Raw genomic sequence first — 12,119 nt, 5'->3', positions numbered from 1 at the left:
TAAAGTGATTATTGATAGCTACACAGTTATTGCCATTTTATGGTTCATATTTATGCATGGTGGGTGGGGAAGGGATCCCAGGGAGTCACTAGGGTGGAGAAAGCCGATTTCACCAGGTCAACGTAGATTTAGATTTGGCTGTGTGGGCGAGGGCTCAAAACAGGAAAGATGACGCCCGCCTGCCAGCTGCACGGGGAGGAGGATTCTACACAGAGAAAATGGTGACTGTCCTTCCAGTTCTTGCCCTGAAGCCACACAATTTAGTCTCTCCCTGTATGTCTCTGATGTCTCACGAGTCACTGTCCTTCCATTGGAGCCCAGGCTGAGAGCCTGTGAGCAAGTGAGTCTGTGCAGAGCTTCTTTAAGAGGATGTCTGGGTTTTCCTTTGCTTTTTCTCTCACCCAAAGAGTTGGAATCCCCACTGTTTTTCCCAGCAAGATGTTGTGGGGGTTCCTCTTCCTAGTTCATTACTCTGGGCCGGGGAGCCCAGTGTGGGGCATGCCTCCCTCACACCTCAATCTGGGGTGGGGGGTCTACCCCTACCACCAAGATATCCCTCCTGATTCTTCACTGTCACACACAGGTGTGGGGATGGCCCATTCCGCATCTCTGCCCTTTCTACCAGTCTTGACGTGGCTTCTTCTTTATATCCACTTGCCAATCTTTTTTTTCCCCATGCTGGATACAAAAACAAATGACTTCTTCCAGTCAATGGTCCGTTGTTTGGAGGTGGTCATGAAAGACCTCGAGTGGAAAAACAAGGTTACCAGAATTTTGAAAAGGAGAGTAATCCATTTCAGTGAAGAGGGTGGAGTTGTAGCTCCACACAGTAAAATCTAAGCTCCCAAACGTAGAGGTCTTGTCTTGTTTAACATGACAGTTGGCCCTGGAACAGCTAGGGCTTAAACTGTGCAGGCCCTGAAACTTGAATTTTAAAAGATGGCCCAGATAAGAGTTCCTGGAGACGACATCTGAAAGGTACAGGGAAAGCAATGCAAGCTCTTCATTGAAGGACTTTCTTTTCATAAAGCCAATATTTATAAGACTTTTGAGATTAATAGGGAAGGTAAAAAGAATTGGTGGGCTTTGAATTGTTTCTGGAGCCATACCTCTGGTTCTGTAAAGACTTCATTTGTAAAACAAGAACGTTTGTTTTTTAATACTTTAAGAATTGGATTGCCACCTAAGTTGTGGCAAAGGACTGACAAATCCATCCATCCACTGTTGGAATATTTCTTTCCCTCTGGGTACATTTCTTATCAGATACCTTATTAGGTTTCAACTGGGAGAAACAGTAAATATTCCTGGCAGCATTAAACAATCCCATGGATCCAAGAGGGTGCAGACATTATTACTTTCTAGAGTCTTTCGCTCTGATAGCCAAAAGAAAGAACTGACAGCCTTCATGTCCCTGTGCCCCAGTGAGACACAATGTCTGTTTCCACAATGTAATCAGGTAACAGATGTAATCGTTAAAGTTTACATAATTTTTTTTAATGTAATGCCTGTTTAAACATCCAATTTTCACAGTCTTACCAATCCTTATATTTCCGTATTCTTTTAATCTAATTATAGCCTGAGTCACGGCTTCACCCATGGGTTTTGGTACCACAGTTCATGAATTCCCATATCAGAGAGTTCTGAAAATTTCTCTTTTCTATCTTTTGACCATTTACCAACTCTTGAGTAAAAAGGTTTTGGGTCAAGGGGTCAAGCCATGTTGTCATTCTTGAACTTGATTTAACTAGCCTGACTGTTTGCCCCAAGTGATTGCTGGTCTGGTTTCTCATTTGTAATCTCTTCCAGTCTTGCAAATTTTTCCACACTGGGGTAAATAGAGCAGACTTGTTTGGGGCTCTAATCTTGGAGGGTCAACAGGGGGTCAACTTAGTCCATTCAACCTTTGTTAGTGCTGTACTAAAACCTTTGTTTTAACCCAATTTGTTTTATTCAGCTCAATTTTTGTTTTCTAATTGGCACATTCCTCATAATAGCCATTGAAATTTTAGGTTGTAATTTCCTTGAGAGATAACAGTAGTTTGGTAGGACCTTAGTAATAAATGGAGTTTAGCCCACATTTCTGTCTGGCCATATTTTGGAGCTTCCAACTTGACAGTTACCAAGCCGAATCTTCAGGACATAAAAATTTTATGTTATTTTTAAGTAAGATTTTTGGCACTTTCTTTTATTTGTCTCCTTAAGTACAGGACAGTTGTACTTCCAATGTCCTGGGTTTTTTGTTGTCGTTTTTTGGTTTTGGGTTTTTTGTTTGTTTCATTTTGTTTTTTACAGTATTTGCAAATGCCTGAAGACAAATAGGAAGGGGGTTGAGTGGACTTTGATTTTTGTTCTAATTTCTGTCCTTCCATCTTATTAAGGGAATCTTTATGACTTGCTATTATAACAATATGAGAGCTCTCTAAGAAAAATTTATTTCCAATTTAAAAGTTTTTCCGATTAAAAGGATCCATTGACTATCCTGGACGGTAGGATCTATAGCAACTCAAACCAATATATGGATGGATGCAAGAAGCATCCCCAAAGGAGAGTGCAAAAAGATGCAACCCTCACAAGAAAGTTTACTCCCAGAGTTAGCCTAAGAAAAATGGGGAGGCCTGTCTTAAAGCTGTTCCAAAACAGAATCATGTGCTTTTCCCCTTTGAGCAGAATAAGGTTTAAGATTCCCTAAGCTTGGATTCACAGCCTGTTTGGCTCCCAGCCAGATGCATAAGCATCCTCCAGCTGGTAGACATAATCATTTCTGGGAGGAACAGGATAGACACGGGAAACTCCCTTGAGAGCTTGTCGTAGCCCAATAGAGAACAAGGTGCACCTTGGCAACTACACGCCCTGGATGATAGAAGCCAGAGAGAAAATATTCTCACTAGTCATAAGGCCAAGCTGTCAGGGCATATAATAAGATGAAAGGAGAGAAACCAGACAGAGACAGACAAAAACAAAACCCATAAGTATGGTATGCCAAGTAACCAGGAATGCTAGTCCAAGAAATGAGTTTCACAGATATTTTGTCATGTCAACGTAAATTTAGAAGAAAGAGTCTCACCACTTTTGCTTCCACCGGATCCTACAGACAGAGATCTGGGGATGTACTGACATGGTAAGAACCCTTACCTACTGCTGGCTTGTGTCAAGAGCCCCATGATTTCATCTGCAGCAGTCTCATTGGGAATCACCAGGTTCCAGCCAGTGAGTTTATCCTGCTCATCACACCAACTGTGGAGGAAAAACAAACTCTTCTCTACCCTCAAGGTTCTTCTGGCTGTTCTAATGATCAAATAGACATGAGGCAAATTAGCAAGAGAAAATAACCAAATTTAATACATATATGTATTTGGGAGTCCTACATACATGAGTCAGAGACTCCACATGCATGAGAGGTTCTAGTATGACTCTTAAGTCTCTTTGAATAAACATATAATTTTCCTCTATATTTCTTCTGTTTTGATTTATTTTTTGAAGAAACAGATCATTTGCTGCCTTTTAGATTTAGCTGACGTTTTGGTCTTGATATTGTTCAGTATGTATCTCTGTCCTTCTTCACATTGCCTATTAAGGGTTTGTTAGATCTGGAGGCTTGATGAGATTCAGGTTAGATAATTCTTTTTTTTTGGCAAGAATACTTAATGGTTGGTGTAATGAAATTAATTCCTATATCATGCCAGTAGGCACATAAAATCTGGTTATCTTTTTTGTGATGTTAAAATTCATCAGTGGATGCAGGTGTTATTAGCTGAGCCATACATTATATACTTTTTTTTTTTTTTAATTGGGGAAGGGGTACAGGACTTTATTGGGGAACAGTGTACTTCCAGGACTTTTTTCCAAGTCAAGTTGTTGTCCTTTCAATCTTAGTTGTGGAGGGTGCCGTTCAGCTTCAAGTTGTTGTCCTTTCAGTCTTAGTTGTGGAGGGCGCAGCTCAGCTACAGGTGCGGTTGCGGTTGCTAGTTGCAAGGGGTGCAGCCCACCATCCCTTGTGGGAGTCGAACTGGCAACCTTGTGGTTGAGAGGATGCGCTCCAACCATCTGAGCCATCCGGGAGCTCAGTGGCAGCTCAGCTCAAGGTGCCGTGTTCAATCTTAATTTGAACTTAGTTTGAACTTAGTTTGAACTTAGTTGAACAGGGGGCGCTGCCCACCATTCCTTGCGGGACTCGAGGAGTTGAACCAGCAACCTTGTGGTTGAGAGCTCACTGGCCCATGTGGGAATCGAACCAGCAGCCTTTGGAGTTAGGAGCATGGAGCTCTAACCACCTGAGCCACCGGGCCGGCCCTATACTTATCTTCTTCAGTCTTTCACTGGAAACAATTGAGCAACCTTAATGATTATTGTCTAGAACCATTATTTTGTTAGGAGTTGCGAAATGGTGATAGTCTAATTCTATCCTAACTTCATTTATTATCTATCCTAACTTGTAATTCTATCCTAACTTCATTTATTAGAATCATTCTATAAGGAATTTTTTCTCATTATTTATTTGGTTATCAAGCAATACAAATCCTATAGAAAAAATTAATATAAATCTGATTACCTTAATTACTTACAGTAAAAAAGTCCATACTTGTTTGGTCAAACCATTTTTCCCATACCACCTTCTTGACACATCGTGCAGATTTCTTTCTATTTACATAGAGCTATTTGCTGTTCTCCAAACTCATGTGTTTTCCTATCCCCACATCTTTGCTTTTATTTTATCTAGAAAATGACCTCCTTCACTCCCCATTCTATATTAAACTTCTCAACTTCCAGCTTATATTCCTCAACTAATATAAACTTATTCCCCCATGGAGAATGTACAGTTGGCCCTTGAACAAAACAGGTTTGACTGCGTGAGTCAACTTATATGCAGATTTTTTCAATAAATACTGTAAATATATGAGTATTTTCTCTTCATTATGATTTTCTTAACATTTTTTCTCTAGCTTTATTGTGAGACTATATTATATAATACGCATAACATATGTATTTATCAACTATTTATGTTAACAGTAAGGCCTCTGATTAAAACTAGTCTATGAGTAGTTAAATTTGGGGGAGTCAGAAGTTATACGTGTGTTTTCAATTGAGTGGAGGACCGGCGCCCCTAACCCCCATGTTGTTCAAGAGTCAACTGTATTTTTTCTTTTTTGGTCCCTCAGTTTTGTTTTTAACATTTTACTGAATGGTGTCTTCTTTTTCTCTTCTTGTGAAACTTAGGTCTTGTTTATTTTCAAAGTCTTTTAAGTTGCTAGAAGATTACAAACATGAATAATTCATTTTTGTGTTCTCAAAACTGGCTTAATGGCTCATTCTAAATTGCTCAGAAACTGCTCACAGGTTGTTCATCTAGTTGCTAGAAAACTAAAAGAAACCATTCAGTTTTCAGTTTTGAAAAATGAGTAATTGACTGATGATTAAGTGTAGAAAAAAATAGCAGAAATTCTTTATTGGATTTCTTTCTTCCACAAAATATTATGTAAAACTAGATATTTAATATGCATTGTATGTGAGAAACCATTTTTTAAAAGTTCTTGGATTACACAGGTATATGCATTTGTCAAAACTTCAAATGATACACCGAGGATGTGCATTTCATTAAATCTTACCTAATAAAGGGTAAACAAATATTATATTCTAGTTAGTGATTTACATTCTGAACTATCTAGTAAGAAGTGTACTGGTCTACAGTTTATTTTGAAATGTACATAACAGTAAGATGGATTGATGGATGGATAAAAGGATGGGTAAATGTGTAATAAAACAAGTAGAGTAAAATGTTAGTGATGGATCCTAAGTAGTAGATATATAGGTTTTCACTATATAATTCTTTAAAGTTTTTTGTATGTTGTTTTTAAATCTTTATAATAACATGTTAGGGAAATTGGGGGGGGGATTTTTTAAAAGAGAGGGTAAATTAACCAAACCCAAGTTCCATATTCCTAAATGTAGTCTCTCCATCCCCCAAAGCTAACTATTCACATTGAAAAGGAATGTGCTCTTACAGAGATCAGTGTCCTTCAGAGATGTGGCTGTAGATTTCAGCAGAGAGGAGTGGCAGCATCTAGACCTTGCTCAGAAAAACCTGTACCGGGATGTGATGCTGGAGACCTACAGCCATCTGCTCTCAGTTGGTAAGTACAGACACCTGGGTATCTGAGGGAAGGACCCACTGAGTTTCCATTCTCAGTTGCTAAATGCTGTGAGACGTCTGAAATATGTAATGGTTTTCTCCTTGATTTGTCTAGGATTCTTTAACCCTTTTGGGCACTCTGAATATTACTCTGTTCCCAGAGATATATGGTTACTTTCCTGAAGAACAAAGCATCATTCAACAAGACTTTATTGATTGAACTCTAAAACACAACTAGCTGGACCCAGTCCTTTACCATTTCTCATGAACAGGGTATCAAGTTCCTGAACCAGAGGTTTTCATGTTGGAGCAAGGAAAGAAGTCATGGACATTGCAGGATGAGAGCCCACATCAGAGCTGTTCAGGTAAGTGTGCCCAGATGGGAGATAACAGAGTAAATCTCAGTTGTCTTGAGAAAGATTAGTATTTTTGAAATGCTATGAAGATGACTCTTCTTGAAGGTTCTAAATCTTTTGTATTGCTTGAGGACCCTTGACAGTGTCCTCTCAAATAACTAAATGCCTTCTACATGAGTGCCTTTGTCATTTCTGTCTTATTCCTTGGCTTTTTGGATTTTGGATCATGTATCAGTCTGCCTAATTAAAGATTTTCTTTTTTTTTTTTTTGGTTATGCTCCTTTTCTCTAACATTCTTTTTCTTTCCTCCTTCCCCATTGTCCAAGATTATTTCTTTATACATTCAGGCATTTATGGATGTGCTTTCTTTAAAAAGTACTATATGTTGCACACTCTCACTCCTGTTAGTCTTCCTTCCTTCTTCTGTCTCTTTCCTCACTGTGAGATGCCTCTGAACTTTACCTCCAACCAGACTCTCTTCCTATTTTCTCCGTAGGAACTGACATGGGATTTCTTCCTTTTCCATTCCCCATGTCTTTTATCTAACCGATGACTTAGGGTTCACTGTCACTTTAGATGTACCTTTCTGACATTTCTTTTCAGTGTTGTTTGAGTATCTTCACAGTGTCTGGGGGTGTATCTGCCTGGTTGGCAGATTTTTGTAATTGTTTTATTTCTGTACTTCACATGACTGGTTTGAGTTTAATCATGGTCCTTATTTTGGATATACTATCATCATCAGTCTGGGTAAGGATTCTCTTGTTATTTGATTTTTCAGTCTTTTCTTTCTTATCCCCATACCCATCTCACTTTCCACCACAGGCAATTACTTTGTATGATGGAAATATTTTTTTATTCATGCATATTCTTTTAAAATTTAAAGTGACTTGGGGTATGTGTTATTAGTTTATATAAATGTTATAGTACTATCTTGTTCTTTCCTTAATTTTAACACATCTGTCCATGGTACAGTGTTCATAAAGTTTATTTCCTCTAACTGCTGAATTGTATCTCAGAATGTTTCTTATCACCACTATCACCAGCCTCCTCACCCAATGATTCACCCTCATCCTTTTCTGTGTTCAACCTGGATGAGCCATATGACCATCCCTTCTAGCCTTTGCTAGCTGCTCTTTGAACTGCAATTATCTCTTCATTCTCTTTTGAGAAGGAGAGTTTGGGTTTCGAACCTCCTAGCAGGGAATTTCTGAGAAAGCTTCTTTCTACATTGACAGGGAGGGGAGGTGATGCCACAAGTGATGTTATGTTGTATTTCATTCTAGAAAAATTGTGGCAGATTGGTGACCAGATAGAAAGCCATCAGCAAAGAGGAAACAAATATTTAAGAGATGGTGCTTTCATCCAGGAAATAATGAGTACAAAGAGGGATTACGAATATAAGGACAGTAGAAAAATAATTCATGTAAGCCAAAACATTCCTTCCCCAAAAAGACCCCATCAATGTGACTCATTTGGAAATGCTTTGAAGCATAATTTAGATTTATACAGTCATAATAGAAACAATGAGTCAAAGAACACTCAGAAGATTACCGAATATGGTAAAATTTCTTCTTATACTGACCAGGAGTGTACTCCAACAGAAGAGAAATTATGGGACCATAATCAATGTGGAAAAATCCTAAGCTATAAACTAGCACCCTCTCAACATCAGAAAATTCATACAGTAGAGAGATCTCACAAATGTACTGAACTTGGAAAGATCTTCACCCAGAAGTCACAACTCAAGGTACATTTGAAAGCTCATACAGGAGAAAAACTCTATGTATGTATTGACTGTGGGAAGGCTTTTGTACAGAAGCCAGAATTTATTATACATCAGAGAACCCATACCCGAGAGAAGCCCTATAAGTGCAATGAATGTGGAAAAGCCTTTTTCCAAGTATCTTCTCTCTTCAGGCATCAGAAAATTCATACAGGAGAAAAGCTCTATGAATGCCATCAATGTGGGAAAGGCTTCTCTTACAACTCAGATCTCAGTATACATCAGAAAATTCATACCGGAGAGAGACACCATGAATGCAGTGATTGTGGCAAAGCATTCACACAGAAGTCCACACTAAAGATGCATCAGAAAATTCATACAGGCGAGAGATCCTATATATGTATTGAATGTGGACAGGCCTTTATCCAGAAGACACACTTGATTGCACACCGAAGAATTCATACTGGAGAAAAGCCATATGAATGCAATAACTGTGGGAAGTCCTTCATTTCCAAGTCACAACTCCAGGTGCATCAACGAATTCACACAAGAATGAAACCCTTTATGTGTGCTGAATATGGGAAGGTCTTTAATAATAGTTCCAACCTCATTACACATAAGAAAGTTCAAGTTAGAGAGAAATCTTCTATATGTACTGAATGCGGTAAGGCCTTTACATACAGGTCAGAGTTGATTATACATCAGAGAATTCACACTGGAGAAAAACCTTATGAATGCAGTGATTGTGGAAAAGCCTTCACTCAGAAGTCAGCACTCACTGTGCATCAGAGAATTCATACAGGAAAAAAATCATATGTCTGCATGAAGTGTGGGCTAGCCTTCATTCAGAAGGCACACTTGATTGCACATCAGATAATTCATACAGGAGAGAAACCTCATAAATGTCACTGTGGGAAATCATTTACTTCCAAGTCACAGCTCCATGTGCATAGACGAATTCACACTGGAGAAAAACCCTATATGTGCACTAAATGTGGGAAAGCATTCACCAACAGATCAAATCTCATTACACATCAGAAAACTCACACAGGAGAGAAATCCTATATATGTCCTAAGTGTGGAAAGGCCTTTACACAAAGGTCAGACTTGATTACCCATCAGAGAATTCATACTGGAGAGAAACCTTATGAATGTAATACCTGTGGGAAAGCCTTTACCCAGAAGTCACACCTCAATATACACCAGAAAATTCACACTGGAGAGAGACAGTATGAATGTCAAGAATGTGGAAAAGCCTTCAACCAGAAATCAATACTCATTGTGCATCAGAAAATTCATACAGGAGAAAAACCCTATGTATGTACTGAGTGTGGAAGAGCCTTCATCCGGAAGTCAAATTTCATTACTCATCAGAGAATTCATACTGGTGAGAAACCTTATGAATGTTGTGATTGTGGGAAATCTTTTACCTCCAAATCTCAACTCCTGGTGCATCAACCAATTCACACAGGAGAAAAACCATATGTGTGTGCGGTGTGTGGGAAAGCCTTTAGTGGCAGGTCAAATCTCAGTAAACACCAGAAAACTCATACTGGAGAAAAGCCCTACATCTGTTCTGAATGTGGCAAGACTTTCAGACAGAAATCAGAGTTGATTATACATCATAGAATTCATACTGGAGAGAAACCTTATGAATGCAGTGACTGTGGCAAATCTTTTACTAAGAAATCACAGCTCCAAGTGCATCAGCGAATTCACACAGGAGAGAAACCTTATGTGTGTTCTGAGTGTGGAAAGGCTTTTACTGACAGGTCAAATTTGAATAAACATCAGACAACACACACTGGAGACAAACCTTATAAGTGTGTAGTCTGTGGGAAAGGCTTCGTCCAGAAATCAGTGCTCAACGTGCATCAGAGTATTCACACTTGAGAGAACTGTGTGAGAAAATCTCAGTGAGATCAGTTCTGATTGTACATTGTTGAATTCATGCAGCAGGAAAATGTGCACATAATCGTAAGTAGAAATGCCCCATCAGAATGTCACATTACTGTTCAGAAGAGGACCTCTGAGAGGGCCCTGACCAAGGGGAGTCACCAGCCTCATTAAACCTTGAGGCATTCATACTGAGAAGGAACTTTTTCAATTTGATACATTAAAAGAGGCCTCAAAAATATGGAACACTGTTACCAAATTCTGCATAGGAAAGATTATGTTAAATCATGTTAACAGCAATCTATTTTTTACTGTGGAATAGGTGAAGTGCCAACAAGTTAAATGGTGGAACAACATAATATCTACCATAGTAACAAACCCTAACTTCTGTGAGATGTTTGTTCCAAAACACATTGTTTAACAGACTTTTGAGTGTTTTTCATTCTTGTGTTGAATTAAGATGGTTGTGCTACCGAATCCCCCATCAAGTATTTCTATAAAGAAAGAGATACCACAATAAAATAATACTTTATATGTACAAACACAAACCTCAGCATGTATGTTGATTCCCCATTATCCTCTAGCATCCTCACTTGTAAACTCCCCATTAGCCACAAGTGTCTTCGACCTTCATGAGTCCCCAGCACATTGTCTTCTGACCCCCATAATTGCATTATAATGATCCATGAGTGCTAAACACTATGTGTGTTGACTGCCATAATCTCCCAGACAGTATTTACCTGCCTGTGTTTAGTTCTCAGTATAGTGTGTTGTGAATTCCCACTATCCTCAGGAAAGCTTCTGAGGTAAAAATTTTCAGGTCTCCTTAGTCAGCTCTTCACCCCAGCTCTTTTCTGTCACAGTTCTAGCTCATTCACCTTCCTTGATGCCCTGACCTTCATAATAATAAGAAGAAATCAATCACATATTAAAACAAACCCTAACATACCTTCACTGTCTCCTCTGTGTCCATCTTTATGACATGTGCTCCACAAGGACCTTCTCCCCCATGTACCTCAAACACATCAGTTTAGATCCTGCCCCCGGGCCTTTGCATTTGCATTGCCCTCTTCAAAGAGCATAGCTCCTCATTATATCTGGTTTGCTCCTTCATATCCTCTTCCAATGGCACCTCTACACAGAGACCTTCCCTGCCTGCCTGGTTTAAAATTCCAACCCCACCCTTCCTCATTTATCCTTCTCTAAAGCACTTACTGCCATGATGTTCTGTATATTTCACTTATTTGTCTATGCCTTCCACACTAGAATGTTTTTCGCTGTTTTGTTCACCACTGTGAGTCTAGACCCATGCCCGACATACAACAGGCATTCCATAAATGCACACTGTGAAGTGTCAACTCTACTCATCCCATGACTTCCCTTTGATCCTTTTATACTGTAGCATAAGAAATGCTCCAATGGGGAGAACCAAGTTGCCTAAAACACACCAGGCTTTTTCACCTCCATTCTTTACCTGGGCTGCACCTCCTTCCAGGCCCTAAAGCTGTAACATTGTAAACCTTTTGGCCTGATACCAACCTGTTTAAAGAATGGAGAACTGAGGCACAGGAAATTCCATATAGATGCTTGGTGTTTGAGGATTCCCTGCCATGATTCTGAAATACCACAGTCACCTCCAAAGTGATTCCAAAAGGGCCCACTCACTCTGACCCAGCATGCCCTGTCCCACCCCAGTTGTACCTCAACAGGGTCTTGCCCACCCCAAAACCTAACCTATAGGCCTGCTCATTGTGCTCTGACAATTATGCCCAAAGCCAACAGTATGGAGGCGCAACAGTATGCAGACAGGGGCAGACCTTCCCCAGAAGCTAGATGTCTGACCCACGACTGGGGCTGTAATGGCCTCACAGATGCAGGCAGAGGGTCTGAGTGCTCAGCTGCTGAATGGCCAAACTGGAATCAGCAGAGTGGTTCCTCCAAGGTCATTCCATTGGCAATGCTGGGAGTGAGAACTACGTTGTGCAGACAAGCTCCTGCCTTTGTGAACAGCAGCGTG

At 39.7% G+C, this 12,119-nt stretch overlaps 1 protein-coding gene across 3 annotated transcripts in view; it reads left to right on the top strand.

The window, feature by feature from the left end:
• Nucleotides 1-12,119, top strand: part of LOC117034927 (zinc finger protein 345) — a 97,250-nt gene that overhangs the window by 16,505 nt on the left and 68,626 nt on the right. Inside the window, exons 3-5 of one of the 3 annotated variants that reach the window (XM_033128413.1) lie at nt 6,002-6,128; nt 6,400-6,492; nt 7,767-10,029. In XM_033128413.1, the coding sequence (XP_032984304.1) occupies nt 6,002-6,128; nt 6,400-6,492; nt 7,767-10,029 (2,483 nt within the window). Of the gene's footprint in view, nt 1-6,001; nt 6,129-6,242; nt 6,493-7,766; nt 10,475-12,119 lie in introns of those variants that run through there. The other 2 variants (XM_033128410.1, XM_033128409.1) reach the window with 2 other exon arrangements.

Source organism: Rhinolophus ferrumequinum, chromosome 15 (genome assembly GCF_004115265.2).
Source record: "Rhinolophus ferrumequinum isolate MPI-CBG mRhiFer1 chromosome 15, mRhiFer1_v1.p, whole genome shotgun sequence".
Lineage (NCBI taxonomy): Eukaryota > Metazoa > Chordata > Mammalia > Chiroptera > Rhinolophidae > Rhinolophus > Rhinolophus ferrumequinum.
The sequence above is the reverse complement of the archived record's forward strand: the minus strand, read 5'-3'. Positions and strand labels throughout refer to the sequence as shown.